General features: G+C 40.8%; 1 protein-coding gene across 10 annotated transcripts in view; it reads right to left on the bottom strand.

Moving 5' to 3' along the window:
* The window catches only part of SORBS2 (sorbin and SH3 domain containing 2), a 376136-nt gene that overhangs the window by 48675 nt on the left and 308978 nt on the right, over positions 1-18483 (bottom strand). For 4 of the 10 annotated variants that reach the window (XM_025384771.1, XM_025384769.1, XM_025384770.1 and 1 more), the window contains 4 exons: positions 17103-17169; positions 16239-16283; positions 14935-15124; positions 12116-12230 (listed from right to left, as the gene is read on the bottom strand). In XM_025384771.1, coding sequence (XP_025240556.1) covers positions 12116-12230; positions 14935-15124; positions 16239-16283; positions 17103-17169 — 417 coding nt within the window. Of the gene's footprint in view, positions 1-520; positions 578-3537; positions 3622-4331; positions 4491-12115; positions 12231-14934; positions 15125-16238; positions 16284-17102; positions 17170-18483 lie in introns of all 10 variants that reach the window. The other 6 variants (XM_025384775.1, XM_025384773.1, XM_025384778.1 and 3 more) reach the window with 4 other exon arrangements.

An 18483-nucleotide genomic window follows, 5' to 3' on the forward strand; every position in this document is an offset into this window, starting at 1 on the left:
TGATACACAATTTCCAGGTATTTGCCAGCCCTATTCTTGACTGATAATACAATCTATAAGTTGTATTTAGAAAAATGAAAGAATAACAATAAATTTTAGAAATATGTGGGACATAGGCATCTGATTATCCACACTCCAAGCATTATAATAGAATGGTTCTAAGAAGCCTTCTAGTAGTATTTTACTCTGTCTAATAAAAACAGGTGGTTAATATATGCACTAAGACTAATACTTTTGATTTTTTATTTTCACACTGCTGAATACCAGAACTACATAGGATAGTATAACTAGCAGTTGTGGTTGGAATGATTCTTCACCCAGAGTCCAGGTATAGCCAACAACTCTGGTATAATTAATGTCCAGGCAATGATACTGAATGCAACATAATGATGCAAAGATAGATTTTTTTTTTTCAAAAATAGCTTAGACATTACAGAGAATTGTAAAACACAGATGTGCGGAATCACAGTCACAGCCTCTAAAGGAGATATCGGAAAAAGAGAGAATAACGTGTTTTTACCTCATTGAAAACACCAGAAGAATGATCTTGAACATAGTCCAGAGGCTTTTTAGGAGGCTGGGTGTAGATGCACCATAGAAGCAGAAGTGTAGGGATGGAATGGAGGAGAGTCAATGGCAGCAAGGAATGAACATGTGGAAAAGGTGACAACAGTTAGAAATTGAGTGTTGACAGCACCAGCTACACAAACAGAATGACATGAATGGAGCAAAATCGGGGCAGCTGGGAGGAAGTGTGCAACGTTTGCAAATATTCTCAAGCACTGGGAAAATTCGCTAGTGTTCAATTAGTATATTTATAAACTCATTTTGTCAAATTTAATTAGCACTCCTAGTCTCTGGCCACAGAGGAATGCAAGGTATATTAAAGAAACATTAAAGGAGCAAGTGGATAGCATGCTGGTGAGTTTCCATGTGTGGCTGAAAATGATTATGGAAAATGCTGATAATTTAGGCTCAGTACAGAATAGTCCCTATAAGCTTTCTTTTTTAAATTTTTTATTTTATTTTATTTTTTTGAGACAGGGTTTCACTCTATCACCCAGGCTGAAGTGTAGTGGCACCGTCTCAGCTCACTGTAACCTCTGCCACCTGGGTTCAAGTGATTCTCCCACCTCAGCCTCCTGAGTAGCTGGGATTACAGGCGTGTGCCACCATGCCCAGCTAATTTTTGTATTTTTAGTAGAGAAGGGGTTTCACCATGTTGGCCAGGCTGGTCTCAAACTCCTGACCTCAAGTGATCCTCCTGCCTCAGCCTCCCAAAGTGCTGGGATTACAGGTGTGAGCCACCACGCCTGGCCGTCCATGTAAACTTTCTAACCAACAGCAACAATACATATAAAATAAAGCTAGAGAATGTTTTTCCCTGAAATAAAATACATTTACATTCACACTAAGATACAAATGAGAAAAAGTGAGAGAAAACATTTCTCCTATGAGATAATAATGTAGGAAAAGTTCTTTGGTTTGTATTCATTTACAGTCACTTTTGATTCAGTTCAATAAGCTACCTTGAGTCTAACCAAGTCTCCTTTGCAGTTTAACAGACAAAAGAGACTACCATCACCAATCAGTAAACCATATATGGTCAATATACAAGTATATAAAATCAGCATATGGTATAGAAATGGTTATATCCTGTTTTCTAAAAAAAACATCAGTGTAACTGGTATCTTAGAGTCTAAAATGCATAAAAACATGTGTAACTGACACACATCAAATGCACTGCTATTGGTGGATACAGTTCCTAATCAGGGAAGTTGTTAGCTGAACCTTGAGTTGACTCCTTTTTCTTTTCTTTTTTTTTTTTTTGAGACAGAGTCTTGCTCTGTCGCCCAGGCTGGAGTGCAGTGGCGAGATCTTGGCTCACTGCAAGCTCTGCCTCCTGGGTTCACACCATTCTCCTGCCTCAGCCTCCCAAGTAGCTGGGACTACAGGCACCCGCCACCACGCCTGGCTAATTTTTTGTATTTTTAGTAGAGACGGGGTTTCACCATGTTAGCCAGGATGGTCTCGATCTCCTGACCTCATGATCTGCCCACCTTGGCCTCCCAAAGTGCTGGGATTACAGGCGTGAGCCACCACGCCTGGCCGACTCTTTTTTTATTTGAGACAGAGTTTCACTCTGTCACCAAGGCTGGAGTGCAGTGGCACAATCTCAGCTCACTGCAACCTCTGCCTCCCAGGTTGAAGTGATTCTCCTGCCTCAGTCTCCCAAGTAGCTGGGACTACAGGTGCCCGCCACCACAGCCAACTAATTTTTGTATTTTTAGTAGAGACAGGGGTTTCACCATGTTAGCCAGGATGGTCTCGATCTCCTGACTTCGTGATCCGCCGGCCTCGGCCTCCCAAGGTGCTGGGATTACAGGCCTGAGCCACCGCACCTGGTGGCCTCGTGTTGACTTCTTACCCCCAAAAGACTAAGCAATAAGGCCCAGCCTCGGGGCTTCCTCTGGTGGGAGTCTGGGGATTAGAGAAGTTGTGATGCCTTTCACTAGCAAGTCTGGAAATCAAAATCCACAGGGCTTCCTGAGTTTTTTCTTTCCTTATATCCCTAGTGGTAAACTAGGTACAGTCATGTGTTGCATAACGACATTTCCGTCAACGATGCACCCCATATACGACGGTGGTCCCGTGGGATTGTAAGACTGTATTTTTACCTTTTCTATGTTTAGATTTTCTTAGGTACACAAATACCTACCACTGCATTACAGTTGCCCACAGTATGGAGTGCAGTAACCTGCTGTACAGGTTTGTGGCCCAGGAGCAATGGGTCACACCACACAGCCTAGGAGTGTAGCAGGCTGCAGCATCTGGGTTTGTGTAAGTACTCTACGATGTTCGCACAATGGCTAGTTCACCTGATGACACATTTCTCAGAACCCGTCCACATCCTTAAGCAACACGTGACTGTATTTTATAGCGGGATTACTCTGGCAGTATATTACACTGAAAACTGCCCAGAGAGTTTCATTTTTCTTTAACAGCCTCTGCGTTTAACTTCTTACTCTGCCATTTGCTATTTGGGGCACATTACTTAACCCCTCCAGTCCGCATTTTCTTCTTATTGGTGGGACATCAGGAGGCCTCGAGGAGATAGGGAAGACAGAACTCCGCACTCTCCAGGTGCCTGACGTTTGCTCAGCAAACAGGCCTCTCAACGTCAAGGTGCCCTTCTACTTGAACTAGACCAAATAGACTGTAAACAAATACAAATCTTCTATAAAGTTGTAATAATTGCCTGAATATTTCAGCACAGAAACTACCTCAACATTTTGAACTTGCAATGAATTAGATATAAAGACCTAACGAATGACTACAAACCATATAGGAAATGTCTGAACACATTTAACCATTTGGTACAGAAATGAACCTGGACTCCGCTGTACCAAATTTGTGTATACGTTATGCATTCGGCCTTCGTTCTCTGAATGACACCCACGTCTCCTGATAATGGTATTTTAGAAATCAAACAGTATACGCCTAGTTTTCTTATATTAATAGTCTAGCCTCACTTACCGGGCGTCCAAACTCCAGTTCTGAAAAGAATTTATACCAGGGCTCATTTTCTAAATCTATGTCATCTGGATTTATGCGATCAGTCTAGAGCAGATGTGAAGGAAAAGGGAAGGAAAAGGCACACTGAGCAAAGTGAGGGAAACGCTGTGTGGCACGAAAAAACACGCGCGCATTCACACGCAAACATGCATCAGCTCTCACCCCACGAACCTCAGCAGGAGAGAACGGAGGAAGTAAAGTAAAACAAGTAACATGAGGATGTGAAGGCGAGCTCCATGGCAGTGGGCCCCTAGTTCTTTCCTCTGTCCATCGTTTCTAATTGGCAGAAGTGGTGGACAACCCTTGCTCGAGTTGATCCACTTATGCCTGAGGCATGAGCTATGGACCTCTCTCTACGCAGCGAGCCTGGGTCTGGCTGGCACGCCTGATGTTTGGAATAGGCTCAACCCAGTCACCAAGGAGCTCTTTTGGGCGAGTCACTTCGTCGCCCCTGCCCTCGTTGGTGGCCAGCAGTCCCAGCATGGAAGCCTGCAGTCTGCAGACAATTCACTGGGGGCAGGCAGGTGGAAAGCCTGGGATGGGGAAGGGTGTGGGAGGGGTGGGGAGAGAGGCGAGCTGGGGGAGCGGGACAGGGCGTTGGGGGGCTCTCAGGGCCCTGTGGATGAGAAGATTCTGGGGCCTGGGTGGGTGCGAGCGGGGCCCGGGGTAGTGGGAGTCGCCAGGCTCTGAGCAAGCGAGGGCTGCACCTGCACGTCTGCCGGGCATTAAGAAAGGTAAGGAAGGGAGGAGCTCACCCGGGTGGGAGACAGAGCCGGGGCGCGCGAGCTTGGTGTGGGGGCGCCACTCCGGGGCGGAGGGGAGGGGCTACCAGTGACTTCTCCGAGGCGGGAGCTAGAAAGAGGCTTCCGGCCAGGTTCCCTTGGAACAGGTGTCGGAGTTGTTGGGAGAGGGGGCTGCAAGAAAGAGGGGTGCAGAAACTGGTTCATTAGATGGAGGCTCTGGGCGGAACCGCGGGGACACCCTGGCCGCGCGCGGTGCCTGCGTTAGGCCGGGAGGGGAGCGCGCGCCGGAGCGCGAAGCGTCCTTAGGGACCCAGGCACCCCGGGGGCGATCCCGGCCACGGCGAAGCGCTGCCCGCCAGGAGCCTCGGAATGTGGAGGAAGATGCCCAAGATTCACCTCCCGGCTGCCTACATCGAGCTGAGAAGGGGATCTGGTTTTTCACAATACCGTGGATGGCGGGGCAGGGGAGGGAACTTGGGATAAAATCCCATCTTGGTTTCCTTGATGTTCTAATTTAGAGAAAAAGCCCATTTTATAATTGACTTGCTTCCCTTCAGAGGTTTCTGAATGTTGTTTTTAAGATGAAAAAACTAGGAGTGTTAATATAAACAGTTGGAGAAAATACAATTATTTTAGTAATAGAAAACAGATGTAGTGTGTTTACTTTACTAGCAATATCCTTAATATTTTCAAATAATACACGCCTGACTAGATTGATTCAGGCTGCTGATTTTATATTGTCTAAGTGCTTAAAGTACTTCTTTGATAATTACTATATGACACTAATTAAATGTGGTAAAACTGAAGAGTGTACAGTATCTTAAGTCAGAAAAAAAAATTCTAAGAAAAATTATATGGTTCCCTAAAAGCCACTGACTCTGGCTAGGAGAGGAGCTGTGACTACCAAGACATATTCCAGGAGGTCTAGTCAGTGCTCACTGCGTCAGAGCAATTCAGTATCATTTGCTTACAATTCTTAAAGGAACTCAGGGACTTAAATTAAGTAGCAACATCTTGGTTATGAAAGAAACGCTATGTAACCTTCACAGTGCTGGGAGCTTGAAATGTTCCATATTCCAACAAAAGCCATGATTTTGACATTGTTCTACTGTTTTATTGACTCGTTGCATTTACAAGTTTTGCTAATGATACACAGTCTACACTTAATAATAAATTATACTCACAGTGTTTTTAGTGATGTGACTTTGTTTCAATATTTTATAATAAAAGATTACAATAGTTATTACAGACAATGATAGAAACGTTTGAGGCATCATGACAAAATAGTGCAAAAGCCTAAGTTATCCAAAAGATGTAGTGATCATAATTATAAAGACTGTGTAGTGTTCCTGGGAAATGCTCACAGTGAGATACCAAGCAGTAAAAACCGAATCTAACCAGGCACTTGTACAGTAGTTACAATGGTATTACAAAGCTTGTCTCTGCATGAACACAGTCAAGAAAGTCACACATACACAAAAGACTACAATGGTGTTCTGATATTGAGACTGTTTGTTTTTTCTTTCTTTGAAATATTATTTTGCTTTATTGTCATAATGTTATTTTTGTAATAAATAAATTCAGAGAGAATATCCTACTATCAGACATGGGAAATGCCTAGAAATCTTGAGATATTTTTCCTTATTTATGTCAGTATTATATTTGGTTTACACCTCAGAAGTAATAGTGAAATTGTTAGAGACAAAATACTCTAGTAATCAATTTGCTATTTTCTGTTGAATTTAAAAATTTAATTCAATTTACATTTGATTCAATAGTTGCAATAGTATTGAGATTTTAGTGTCAATAAAGTATTATTTTTCTCCAATTATTATTTAGATCATTATAGATGCATAATTATTTTATGAAATGGTTTTACTGGAGCTGGTTTTTGGGGAAACTGACAGTAGAGAGAATTTCCAGTAATTTCTCTTCTGTTTATAGAGACATACTATTTCTTCTACAGGAAAACTAACCTCTGATTCTTTTAAACATCATAGTTCCTAATGTTACACACTCAGTGATATTATTAATTGATTATTATAACTTCTGCTTTCAAGAATAGTATTTTGTTTTGCTAAGGGGAGATAGAAACTTCTCTTAGAGGAAAGGAATCTGTTTAAGAAACATTATGAACAGCAGAGGGCAGCCGATTTACTAAATGAATACGACTTGTTAGCTGTGTAACTTTGACTCCCACCTTAAGAAAATATATAACAAATGGATATACCAAGTCCTGATTTATAGTAATGCATCTCTATGATAGAATATGGAAAAGGAAACAGAATATCCTCCATTTTGCATCATACCTTAGAATGGCAGTTTTCCATTAATTATGCTTTTGTTGATTTAATAAGCCAATTTATAGTTACAATGGGCAACTATCTAGAATGCATGCCAATAGAAATTAGCAGAGAAAACGCCCAAAACAATGACAGCTGGGAATTATCAATAACTATGGAAGGCAATGAAAGGCACATGTTTGAGCAGAGTTGTGTTAAAGGAAGTGTTAGTGGCAGAACTAGAATTTTGTCTTTGCTGTGGTTAACCTATTGAATCTTTTATCATGCAATAATTAAATGTCCTATGGAGGCACTGCTAAGGAACGCGGAAGCCTCACAACAGTCAGTGACACACATACAGATGGTCAGTCAACAGATGGATATTCACACAAATCACTAATCTCAGTGATTTAACGCTTTCCATGCGGAACATGGACCTGCCTTTGAGTACAGCACTAATATTAACACTCAGAGACTCATTTAGGAAGTATGATTATGGTTCACTCTAATTGCTCAGAAAAGACAAAAGAGCAAAGATACTGATATGCATCTTTCCAACCTTGGTGTGATTTTTTTTTTTTTTTTTTTGGTTTTTTTTCATAAAAAAAAAAAAAAAAAAAAACAAAAAACACCAGCAGACCTCCATTTAAAGCTAACTTTGTGTCGTCGGTGCAAGAGGATGTGTTTAAGAAAAACTACAACTATAAATCACACGTGATCCTTACTTTAAAGCTACCAAGGGTGAACAACTTTAAAAATTTTAGTGTTTTCTACAATTAAAAACATTCAATTGTTTTTGTGGTTATAGAAATTCCACTAAGTATTCTCAGTGAGGCATATGCTTTCTGTACGTTGTTCTATACAAAAGAAGTGTTGGTGCTATTTCGTTTTTGAAAATTATGCTCATTCCATTTTAAGCTTTAATGACATCGACTACCATGTTTTATATTTATTGTGGTTTCACAATAAATGCTATATACATTATCAGTTGGGATAATTCTTAACGGTCATCAGATGAAACTCCTTAAATTTTTACAGTTTAAGTATTGACTGACAATCTTTATTGATAAAGAAGCTTAAGCTCACTAAGGGTTTAAATTGCATTTCAACTCGGCACGGTGTTTTCAATGATTATTTTCTTCTGCTTTTATCGTGTTCAGGTTTAGTTATTGTAGGGTAAGGTCACATTTTCATATTTTTTTACTTTCATTTTTTTTTTACTTTATCAAGCATACAGAGGTCCTAAACAAATACTTTATTTATTTATTTTTTTAATTTAACATTAATCACCTACAAACATATCCAATGTAATGGGATGTAAAGGTTTTAGTAATATAATCCCAGGAGAGTTTTTATAATTGTCTCATGGAAAAATTAAATTGTGGAAATACGGTTCTGATTTGTGGTTCGAGTCCGTTCAAGGCAAATTCCTGGTGACCGCTGCTAAGTACTTTTCCAGATCAAACATTAGGCCCAATTAATTAACCTTTCTAAATTTACAGTCACATGAGTATTTATGAGCTTCAAAAAAGTGCACTCACTTTTACTTTCCCTGTTAAAGAACATAAACACGTATGCCACTGATTCCTAAGGAAGATCTTTTTGCCAGGGTCTTGGAAGGACTTTTGTTCAAACAGTACTAACTCCCCTGCCTCCTCTGTATCCCAGGGAATCATGGAATTCGTGAGTCACTACTAATAGCAGTGTGTCAAATCCCTCCAAGAATGTTTTGAGACCCACTGGGCCTTTTGCACTAGAAATACATAGATTTCATGGATAAGCAACAGAACAAGGATTCAGTCCCTTACCAACTTTATCCTTTAACTGCAAGGGTGAAACCTGTGTTCATTCATTCACTTAGAAATTCCACGAATGCATATTCACTGAATACCTACTCTAGGCCAGGCATTGTGCCAGGTGTTGGGATACAACTAGTGGACTAGTCACAGCCCTCACCTTCAAGAAGCTCAAGATCTCATGAGGAACACAGTGTGCCATGGGCACAGAGCAGGGAGAGCCTCCAACCGAGTGCTGAGGAGTCAGGCACATTCCCTGGGGGAGGTGGCATTGTGCTGGGACCTGGAGGATGGGATGGAATTCTCCATGTGAAGGACGAGGTGGTGGGGAGAGCTTTTCCTGGTGGGAAGGAGCAGCCTTTACAGAGGTCCAGCAAGGCGGGAATTGAATGTTCTCTGTGTAGCTGGAACCTAGCGAGGCAGGGAGGGTGGGAGGAGAGATGAGGCTGGAGAGGTCCCCTGGAGCCCAATCACAAGTCTTCTATAAAGTATGCTCAGGGTTTTAGATTTTGCTCGAAGGACAGTAAAGAGCCAGGAGCAAATTTTGAGCTGGAGGTTTTATAAAGATTTTCTAAAGATTGCCTCTGCTGTGGTGTGGAGACTAGACTGGAGAGGTAGGGAAATGAAGTAGGCGGCTGTCACTTTAGTCCAGGCACGGACAATTATGGGCCAGAAGAGAGGAGCGGCGGTGGCATTTCTCCTGGCAGGCAGACATTGAGTCCACTGGAGGAGAGGGCACAACCCAAGAGGGCCCTTTGGAAAACTGGGCGGATGGAGAGGCCGTGTAAAGATTCAAAAGAGCAACACAGAATTACCCAGGTGCTGTGTATGGTTTTCAAAAATGAAAAATGAAAAGAGCAAAGGAATGCTCCCAACCGTCTTGGAGTCAAAAGACACGAGAATGCACGGATCAGACCGTGATAGCCCTCAGCGCTGCCGTTCGCTGTGCTGCCACTCTCATTCAGCACGCAGCTCTTCAGTCTCTAGCTTGTATTTTCAAACATATCAGAATCTTATGTAAACTGTATCAATATGCAGCCAGTCTCCGCATCACCACTGCCTACTTGGCTCTTTTTGTTTTCTGATTTATAGAGGCAATTGAAATGAAGTCAGGACTAATTTTTTTTAAAAAGATGATGAACTAGTCCTACACTGGAAAAGCTGGCCAAAATGTTCCATACGGCCAGCTCAAACCAATTTGCTTAAGGCTGGTCCTCTCCAAAATTGCTTAGAAGGGGTAAAAATGTTTGCTCTTTCCATTTCTCCGTAAGATAGCCATTCTCATTTCCTTCTAAGTTTCTAAGTTCCTTCTACTTATCTTCTCCTGTGGCTGCAGAGACCTATCCACACTCGAATCTCTGTCACACTCATGGCTCCAGATCTTTCTGTCTTACAATCAGTCACATCTGCTGGTCCTGTGTGGTAACTACTTAGGGCCTAAGTTTCTGATAAAGTAAATCAAGTATACTTTATTATAAATTAGTCAATAAATAAACTAATTTATACTGCAAAATCATCAAATAAGCCAATCCAATAACGACTACAACTTAAATGTGTTTCCTGATCAGCTACGCCTGGAGTGGCTGTACAGCAGTGACCAAGTGCACCAGGCATGAGTATGCCTGGGCTCAACTCCTAGTTCCGGCTCCCACCGGCTATGTCTCCCTGGGGCAAGGCGAGCTAATGTGTGTTTCAGTCTCTTCATCTGTAACACGGAAATGCCACGTGTCTGCTTAATAGGACTGTTGGAAATTTTACATGAGATAAGGCATAAATTACTAATGACAGAGCCTGGCATAGAGTGAGTGCTCAATAACGGTTTACAATGATTGTTATTGCTATTATTATTGCTATTGTAAAACAAAGAGTCTTTAAAGTCTTTTCTAACCCAAAAACAAGAGTAATGTGCGAATTTCAGTCACAATGACAGGATCAATGTATAAACCCTCAATGGAGCAAAGGGAGCATTTTTTAGTTGTGTGTGTGTTTTAACCATACGAGAGGCTGTTTACTTTGCACAAACTCAGATCTACTCTTGCATAGATATTAAATGATAGATTACACGTTCCTCAAGGTAGAGAGTGTGCACTGTTCCCCGCTGTGCACCTCACATAAAGCCTGGCATGTAGTTGCTGCTCAATCAGTTCTGCTGAATGACTAAATAACAGAAACATCCTGGTGGGAGAGCTTCTAAAACCAATCCTGTTTCCTGACACCACAGCTCCCAAAGCATTCCCATACATTTACCATGTTCATTATCCTAAGAGTCTCATAAATTATTAGAAAGATCATTAAAGTTTTGTTGCTTAATTTAAATCTGAGACGTATTATTTTGCTGTTTTCAATTTTATGCAATGGTGACATTGTGTTTCACTCAATTCTCATTCTGGAAATTTCAGAGTAGCATGATACTCAATCATAGAAACTAGTAAATGGGTTATAAGTTTGCAATGGTGCCTGCAAATCAGTGATTTTTTTTTTCTTTCAGTTTTTCTTTCATAGTCCTATTACTCTAAAAGATATGAGTTATTTAAAGAAAGGCTAAGAAGGCTTAGATAAATATCATGTATGAATTATCTGATGATAAGGTTTTGAACATGCTTCTCCAGAACACGACCACAAATACAGGGTTTCAAAAACTAAATCAAGGACACTCATGTTGGGTGTGGCAAGGCTAGGGTTTCCAATTAAACCACAGGGCTGGCCTTGGATTACACATGAGTGTGATTTCTTGGAGACTCTTGAAGGAGCTCCACAAAGAAAACTCTCTTTTTCCTGTTCACTGACACCTAAAATTCTTTTAGAGCAAAAATGAGAGTAAATTGCAATTGATTGCAAATGTTTTCCTAGAAGTAGATTTGGAAGGAGATGCAGAGGAACTGTGGAGTTTCAAAGAAAATCCTGAGGGCACTGATTTCCGAGGGGAAGCAAAGAACATGCAAGGGAGTATTGGGGAATCAAAACCAAAGGCCAAGGGGGGACCTATGTGTGAACCTGCACTTCGAGGAGGGAAGTGGTTCTTCTTAAGTGTATAGATATTTTTGTTTGCATATAATCAAATAACTGGAAAAAATCCTGCAAAGTGAAATATAATCTTGATCCATTAGAATGACAATCAATCAGGAAGCTTGAGGCTTGGTAACCTGAGGAGGGATTTAATAAGAAGCAATTAAAACAACTTGTTATAAAAAGGGCATTTGGAAAATTTCCCGTTCATCCAAAGAAATATTAAAAAGCCAATATGGAAAACAAGCGATAGAACTGCCTGGGTCCATGTGTATTGGGGAGATTAATTAATGATTTTTCTCATTAGCAAGCTATGATAGCAATGAAGCATTGCATTTATGAATGTTTTTTAAAAGTTAAACTCTGGTTAATGATTAGGCACAGTTATAGTTACATGCAAATGAATCTTGCATATAAATATATATATATGTGTGTGCGTATACACATGTGTATATATGTGTATGTATATACACCTACGTGTGTGTATATATATAAATACACACACACACATAATTGGTCAGTAAAGACAATATATTAGAACGTGTATCTTTCAATTCTGAGATGAGATGCACAAATCATGATACAAAATAAACATGATTTCTAAGTAATTACCTTTGTGACAAAAATTGCTAATGGATCTGAAATTCAGGTTTATTTGGGAACCCTGGGAGCCTAGCGAGCTGGCATATTCTGTTTAACGACAAGTGCTTACTGGTCTTTCATGCTGCAGAATTGATGACTTGCCAGGTTCATACTCAAAAATACTCCTTGGCTCAGACCGAAATTTTCTTGTGTCCACTTTTCTGTCGGGAGGATCCCAGTCATGCCTAGAAATAAACAACAAATCACACATTAAAATCATCCTTTTTGCTTAAAGCAATGGTATAAAACCAGTTATCTGTTTTCAAAGTTACTTTTAGCATAGTTTTAAAAAAATCTCTCAGGATAAAAAGTTAATCTGTGAAAAATACCACATTCCCCCGCGCTGGCTCAACAAGTCACATGAGGTGTTTGTAGATGCGCAAAGAGTGACCAGTGAGTGACCTCCTGGGTCCCTAACGGCAGCCATGTATGCTTGTGCTTAAAATAGGTGGCAGTATGCTCTGCTGAACTATGTGCGTTTAACCCACCACTTTGTGACCTTTGTGATCCTTGATCCAAAGTGACAAGGAGTAATGCACACACCATGTTTGATCTTATTTCTTGAAGAGGGATCATCGCTTGGGAAGAGTACAGAAGTGTCATGTGGGTTGACGTGTACCAGAGCAGGCAGTGTGGTACAGGAGGTCGTCTTTTGGTGTGAGCCTTGAAAAACCAGAGTCAAAATCTCACTCATGGGAACCAGCACTTTTCCCCCAAGGAATATCTTCCACGAGGCTGTCAGAAGACTTACGAAGGAAAGCTTCAAAAACGGGTTTTACAGAATTAAGCTTTTCTAGGCTGCTGAGCTAAAGAAGAAGGCTTCTTTGGGCTTTTTTTGTTTTGTTTTGTTTTCGAGACAGAGTCTTCCTCTGTTGCCCAGGCTGGAGTGCAGTGGTGTGATCACAGTTCACTGCAGTCTCAAACTCCGGGGCTCAAGCCATCCTCTCTCCTCAGCTTCCCAGGGGCCATGGTTTTTAGGAGGAAGGATTTTCTGACTAGAGATGGGGGTAATTCTGATTCCATGGAATGGAATGAAATTCTTGCTCCATGGCCCGTTGGAAATAGAAATGCTCTAAGGGACAGAATTAGGGGCAAGTCCTAGCTTTCTACTAAATTCATGAGTGATATGGAGCAAGACCCCTTAAACCTTCTGAGTCTTCATCTTTTTCCATTTGTGTAAAACGCAGATAGCAATAATGTGTTGTTCTTCCTTGCAGAGGAGTTTTGAGCATTACATGAGATAATACATATGAAAGCCATATGGAATTTTTTAGGAGGTCATCGTATGTTTTAGTGAGATATTTAATTTTAACAAAATGTACAGGACGGGTAATACCTTTAAATCAAAATGTTAATTTTGGTTATTTTTTGATGACAAAGATAACAATTTGTCTAGAAAACTGTTTCTCAATTTTAAGGCCTCACGTAATTCATCCTGAGGAGATTGGTATTAAAATGAGAATCCCTTCACACATGAGGTGCGTGTTTTGCTGGGATATGCTGTACCCTATATGATCATCAATTACTTTATTATAACACTTTTATTTATTTTTTTTAGTGAAGATGGGATTTCGCCCTGTTGACCAGGCCAGTCTTGAACCTCCGGCCTCAGGCAATCGACACACCATGGCCTCCCAAAATGCTGGGACTGGCCGGGTGCAGTGGCTCACGCCTGTAATCCCAGCACTTTGGGAGACTGAGGTGGGTAGATCACAAGGTCAGGAGTTAAGACCAGCCTGGCCAAGATGGTGAAACCCTGTACAAAAATTATCTGGGTGTGGTGGTGGGTGCCTGTAGTCCCAGCTACTCAGGAGGCTGAGGCAGAGAATTGCTTGAGCCCGGGAGTCGGAGGTTGCAGTGAGCCGAGATCGCACCACTGCACTCCAGCCTGGGTAACGGAGTGAGACTCCATTTCAAAAAAAAAAGTGCTGGGACTACAGGCGTGAGCCACCACGCCTGGCCTGATCATCAGTCACTCTAAATGCTACAATAGGGTGTTGAATACAATTTTTCTGGAATGGGTATGATAATGCTTCATAACCAGCATTAATAAGAAATAATTTTTATATTCTTACTTATTAATTGCTAGGATAGCATAGGCCTTGGGTTTAGTGAGAGCTGAGCTTGGACTCTGGCTTGGACACACTATAGCTGTATGAGCTGAATAAGTTCCTTCCATCTTCTAAACTGCAGTTTTTTCCTCTCTAAAATAGATCGTATCTCACTGGGTTGTTCTCCGAATCAAATGATATGACACAGAAAAAGCGCTTAGCCTAGTGCTTGGCTTGTCATGAGCGCTCAATAAAGGTTACCTATAAGTAGAAGTATTAGTCATAATCCCAGTAAAAATAACACAATAAAATGTGTTTACAAATTTTTATTTTCATGTGGATAGTTTGTATAAAAATATTTCAGTGGAGAAATGAAAACTCGTAATGAAAAACTGGTAGGAACAAATCACAGACACTTATTAACTAATGCCTCATTATGATTTATGAATAACTTTCCCTGCTTTCAAAAATGTCTCTTATTAGTAGACCTGGGGAAACAAAATTAACTGCATAGCCTGTAACCTGGTGTACCAAGGGAAGTACATGTCCATTATTTCTATTTACTTGTCTCTTATATGTATGTATTGATCAAAAAGCAGAAAATGTGCCCATATTACTTCAAGTCTAATTTAGGGCACTCCAGTATCATGAAACAAGACAGTGAAAACATTTGCTACAACCCCAGCCGAGGAGGTCAATATGGTATATGTACGGACCAACAAGATTATACACACACTCTCTCTGTGAGGTGTGCACTGATTCTTCTACTGAATGCCATGTAGCCTTATTTTTATCCTAAGCTAAACACAGGCCGCCCTGGGAGGGGGAAATGCCTTACTTTTCTGTTGAAGACCGGTCTCTTGGTCGAAGTGGTGGGACTGGAGGTGGAACATGTGGGGGAGGCACTGGGGAGGACGCATCCTTAAAGGCATTAGTGCTGTTGTCGGAGTGGCTTTTGGAAAGAGGTCTGTAGGTTTGGGTCTTTGCAGCAGGGTGTGACTGAGCACTGTAGGGTGGGTTGTACAGACCTATCATGACAAAAAACAAAAGTAGACAAAAAGCAGAAGCAAATAACCTCTTACAAATGAATTAAATTATGTGTCCCCCTTGAAATAGCCAATGATTGCATAGAAATTATTATCAATAAGCATATTCATAATGCATACATTAGAAGATAGATTTTTAAATTTATTAATAATTTACTAATTTCCATTAATTTATTAATTACAAATTTATTCTGTACATAAGCCCTGATTACAGTAAATCTTTGTCAATTATTTTGGAACTTGTAATAATTCAGACTGGTACTAGGAATAAACTTATAAGTACTCAGCAAATTTTCTCTTCAATTGTATACACTAAGACAATAGTTAAGCAGCTGCTGAAGGGGAGGGGAGCAGGGCAAACCTCAGAACCTGGTCTAAAGAAAGAAGAAAAAAAATAGTTGTGCACCTTGTCCTGAGCTTGTGGCTGGGCAGGGAGAGGAGCCCTGAGCAGAATCCCCCGAGGCAACATTCGGAGAAAGTGATGAAGGGAAAAACATTTCTCAGGGGTCCCTCCCTCCAGCCTGCAGATCCCGGCAGGAGATACCAATGCTCGCCAATTCAAGTGGCAATGCCTGGAACTGAAGTCATTCTATTATGACCACTGGCAATTCTGAGTCAGAAAAGTGGCCCCGCCAAGGGGGATTTTAAAAATCTTTCAATGAATGGTTGCATTTTGGAGCTAAAAGCAGGGACAAGGTCACAGAATACTTTGTTTGACTTGTTTTTGGTGAAGTGTATCTGAAAGATCTTACACAATTGGAATCATTCTCTTTGCTGATAAAAGATCTTTATCTTATTTTGTACCCTGGGTTACAGTGTGTCCTTTCAGCCTGTCCTTCACACTTTGGTTAAACATTCCTGAAGCTGAGAATAAACAACAGTGGGAATGAATGAGATAAACCAGTATTAGTTCTCATTTCCATGAGAAAAGTCAATCCTTTTGTTCGCCTGCTCTGAGAAAGGAAAAGAAGTCATCCTCCTAACTTATGAACTGAAAACATGTGCTCAAACAGAAGGGTAGAAAAGGTGACTGTGTGGTTCTTCCAGACATTGCTGAGCATAAAATAGACATCGCAAGCAAGGAAACCCATCCTACCTGCATTGTATGTATAAGGAGTATGATACATGTCTGTGTCATCATCTAGAAAATGAAACATAAATATCATGGTAATACAGATTGCCACCAAAGTATAATGAGACAGCAGAACTTCAGTGAAACAGCAGAAATTTGTTAGAAAAGCAATGTATTTTTCCTAGTTCATAATGCCATTTTTTTTTTTTTTTGACAGGGTCTTACTCTGTCATCCAGTCTGGAGAGCAGTGTTGTGATCATTGCTTACTGCAGCCTCCAAACCTCCAATCCCTGGACTCAAACCATTCTCCCACTTAAGCCTCCTGAGTAGCTGGGATTACAGGTGCGTGCCACCACAGGCCTCTGCAAACTGCCCTTTTTTGTCTGTAACATATTCATCTTGCTGCCCTCCTCATAGCATGCAGAGTCAGGCCCTTGTCCTCGCTTCCCCAGAACCCTCTCTGCTCTGCATCGCGAATTTCCTTTACCAAGTGTTTTAGTGCCCTCCTGTCTACAGAGCTGGCTCAGGCAGACCTGCTCAGACTCACTCTCTTGATGAGAGCAGACAGGGGTGGGCAGAGGAACAACGTGCCTGTTTACCAGGCAACACACCAATTTAGACTGTGGACAGGGGACGATGGAGGCTGAGGCCAGAGTGCCTGGTTGTCCTCCATGGGGAGGCTTCTTGGCAGCTCAGGTGGTAGGCAGAGGCACAGGGATCTGTCACTGGAGGGGTGATAGAAGGAGAATAGGAGGCATGCTGAAAAGAAAGGGGACGTGGAGTTTGCTGGGGTCTTGACATTGTGTATGAATCAAACCTACACAAAAGATGAGTGTACCCCCTTCAGCCCACTAGGACCTGATCAGAAAGCAGAGCAGCAAACATACCCGGCTTGTGCACCATGTGAATTTGCTTAAACATCGTCTTGTACCAGTCCTTCGGCCGGTCGACTGTCTGTAATGAACAGAGCGTCCAGTGGTTACAAACTGGCTTCCAATCAACATGGCTCCTCAGTGTTTTCATTTCTCTATTTTATCTTCTTAATAACAGAGTCCCATTCTGTGATAAAATGTTCTGACTCTTTACTATGGCTTCATGACAATTTCAGCAGTTTATTTAGTTATGTGTGCAGTTTGTTAATATATTACCTTGTGTTTGAATTTAGGCTGAATTGGAACTTCAGATGCTATGGTTTTATTTTTTCAAATTATAGCTGTGCCCAGCACTAGAGAGTTGATATTTGCACAAATATATTTATATAAACTCCACTTAATAAAAGTTGTTGTTGTAATAAATTGCTTAACTCCTTTTGGTAGATAATGATCATTATCCTTAGATGCTTTTTATTGAATGTTCTGTCAAGACGGTGTTTTCAGAATTCACTGGGGAATATTTTTGACTCAAACTGTATTCTGATCAGCGTGGCTCTAGGGAAATAAATTTGCTATTTACTAGTCTAAGTTACTAAAATACAGAATGTAGTAGGCGTCCTAGAGTCCTAGAGAAAATTTAAGAATGTAGATATTGCTTCAAAAATTTTAATATGATAATAAAGTGTATACAACATTGGCTCTGCTAAAGTTGTAAGTTCCTTGAGAGTAGAAGTCCTCCCGGATCCAGGCTTCGGACATGAGGGGAGCAGTAAGTTGTAGTGGAAAGATGAAATTAATGTAGAATCTTGAACCAAGATTCAAATCTTGGTTCCTTAAATTGCTGCTTAATACACTCTAGCAATACGAATTTGGGCAAGTCATGTCAACCTTCCTGAGCCTCGGTTTTCTCCTCTGTAATATATCATAATTATATCTAAGTCCTAGGATTGTTATGGAAATTGAATGAGATGATGTCTACACAAGGCCTAGAACAATGCCTAGAATATAATAACTACTCAATAATATCACTAGGGAACCACAAATATTTGTAGAATGAAATAATGAATCAAGGTAGCCTATTGGATGGAACTCTGCCTTTCTGTACACCTGTAAACGTAGACACGTGCTTTTATAATCATACTCATAGATTTTGCAAGATCTTACCCCAACTCTCTTAGAGCTACCTGGGCAACAAGCTTGACCATTCTGCTTATAGGAACTAAATATACCAGACTTTCCAAGACAGCTCTCTTGACTTAAAAAATTCCATTAGGACTGATACAAAAGTATTCTTATACTTATTAGACTGAGCTTTGGTTTAGATTTTCTTGCCTGATCTTTTTTTCCCCCCAGAAATGTGGTCACTGCATTTTTCATCTGGACATTAAGGGTTTTG

Source organism: Theropithecus gelada, chromosome 5, assembly GCF_003255815.1.
Source record: "Theropithecus gelada isolate Dixy chromosome 5, Tgel_1.0, whole genome shotgun sequence".
In the NCBI taxonomy this organism is placed as follows: Eukaryota; Metazoa; Chordata; class Mammalia; order Primates; family Cercopithecidae; genus Theropithecus; species Theropithecus gelada.